We start from the raw sequence: 1,009 nt of genomic DNA, 5'->3' as shown, positions 1-1,009 counted from the left end.
CTTGGTTGTATAAATTAAATATAATGCAGTGAATGATTGTCCAGTCTGCTCTGTACAGATGGACTGAAAGACAAGGCTCATTTCTAAATGAAAAAACGTATTTTTTTTTAAAATATAAAGGTTTTCACAGTTCAGTCCTTGTTGGGAGTTTGTGGTTCTCCATCACCTGACTCACCTGACTCACCTGACGTCCTCAGTCGTTCCTGGCTGAAAGGCTTGATGAACCAACAGAAGTGAACATTAACATCACCGGATGTTTGGTCTGTTTAGACTGAGGTGGTGCACGTCCGCCTCCTGTGGCTGAAATGAGGATTACAACAACAGACAGACATTTTTATTTTTTAACCAGTTTTTACAGATTAAACAAAGCTTAAAGAAATGAGCCTGAAAAACATAGAAATGATAAAAAAATCTGGTCTCTCCTCAGGATGACCTTCTGTGGCATCGGAGCCAATAAATACGTGGAGGCCAACATTTCCCAGAAGTCTCGGACCACGGTGAAGTACACGATGAAGACTCTGGCCAGCATCGCTGAGACCATCATCTTCATCTTCCTCGGGATCTCAGCCGTGGACAAGTCCAAGTGGGCCTGGGACACTGGCCTGGTGTCCTGCACCCTCATCTTCATCTTCGTCTTCAGAGCCGTCGGTCAGTCACTTCCTGGTTCCTCCAGATGCAGACGATCACTCGATCACTCAGTCTTTGTCCGTTATTAAACCTCGTCCTCTCTACCTGCTCTGACCTTTAGTAACCTCTGCTCTCCAGGTGTGATTGGTCAGACCTGGGTCCTGAACCGCTTCCGGCTGGTTCCTCTGGACAAGATCGACCAGGTGGTGATGTCGTATGGCGGCCTGCGGGGAGCGGTGGCGTTCGCTTTGGTGGTGCTGCTGGATGGCAAGCACGTCAAAGCCAAAGATTACTTTGTCGCCACGACGATCGTGGTCGTCTTCTTCACGGTCATGTTCCAGGTGAGAGTGGCACCACTTCCTGTCCAGAGAAAGGTGATTCA

The 1,009-nt window shown here is 47.9% G+C and overlaps 1 protein-coding gene across 1 annotated transcript; it reads left to right on the top strand.

Moving 5' to 3' along the window:
* Positions 1–428: 428 nt before the first annotated feature.
* LOC111657573 (sodium/hydrogen exchanger 5-like) lies at positions 429–968 on the top strand (the record flags this gene model as incomplete). The annotated part of the gene is made up of 2 exons (XM_023409791.1): positions 429–648; positions 766–968. Coding segments are annotated over exons 1-2 (423 nt in total), but the record flags the coding sequence as incomplete, so codon positions are not given.
* Positions 969–1,009: the final 41 nt, after the last annotated feature.

This window comes from Seriola lalandi, unplaced genomic scaffold, assembly GCF_002814215.2.
Source record: "Seriola lalandi dorsalis isolate HSWRI2012SDOR001 ecotype SW California unplaced genomic scaffold, Sedor1 jcf7180001977874, whole genome shotgun sequence".
Taxonomy (NCBI): Eukaryota; Metazoa; Chordata; class Actinopteri; order Carangiformes; family Carangidae; genus Seriola; species Seriola lalandi.
The sequence above is the reverse complement of the archived record's forward strand: the minus strand, read 5'-3'. Positions and strand labels throughout refer to the sequence as shown.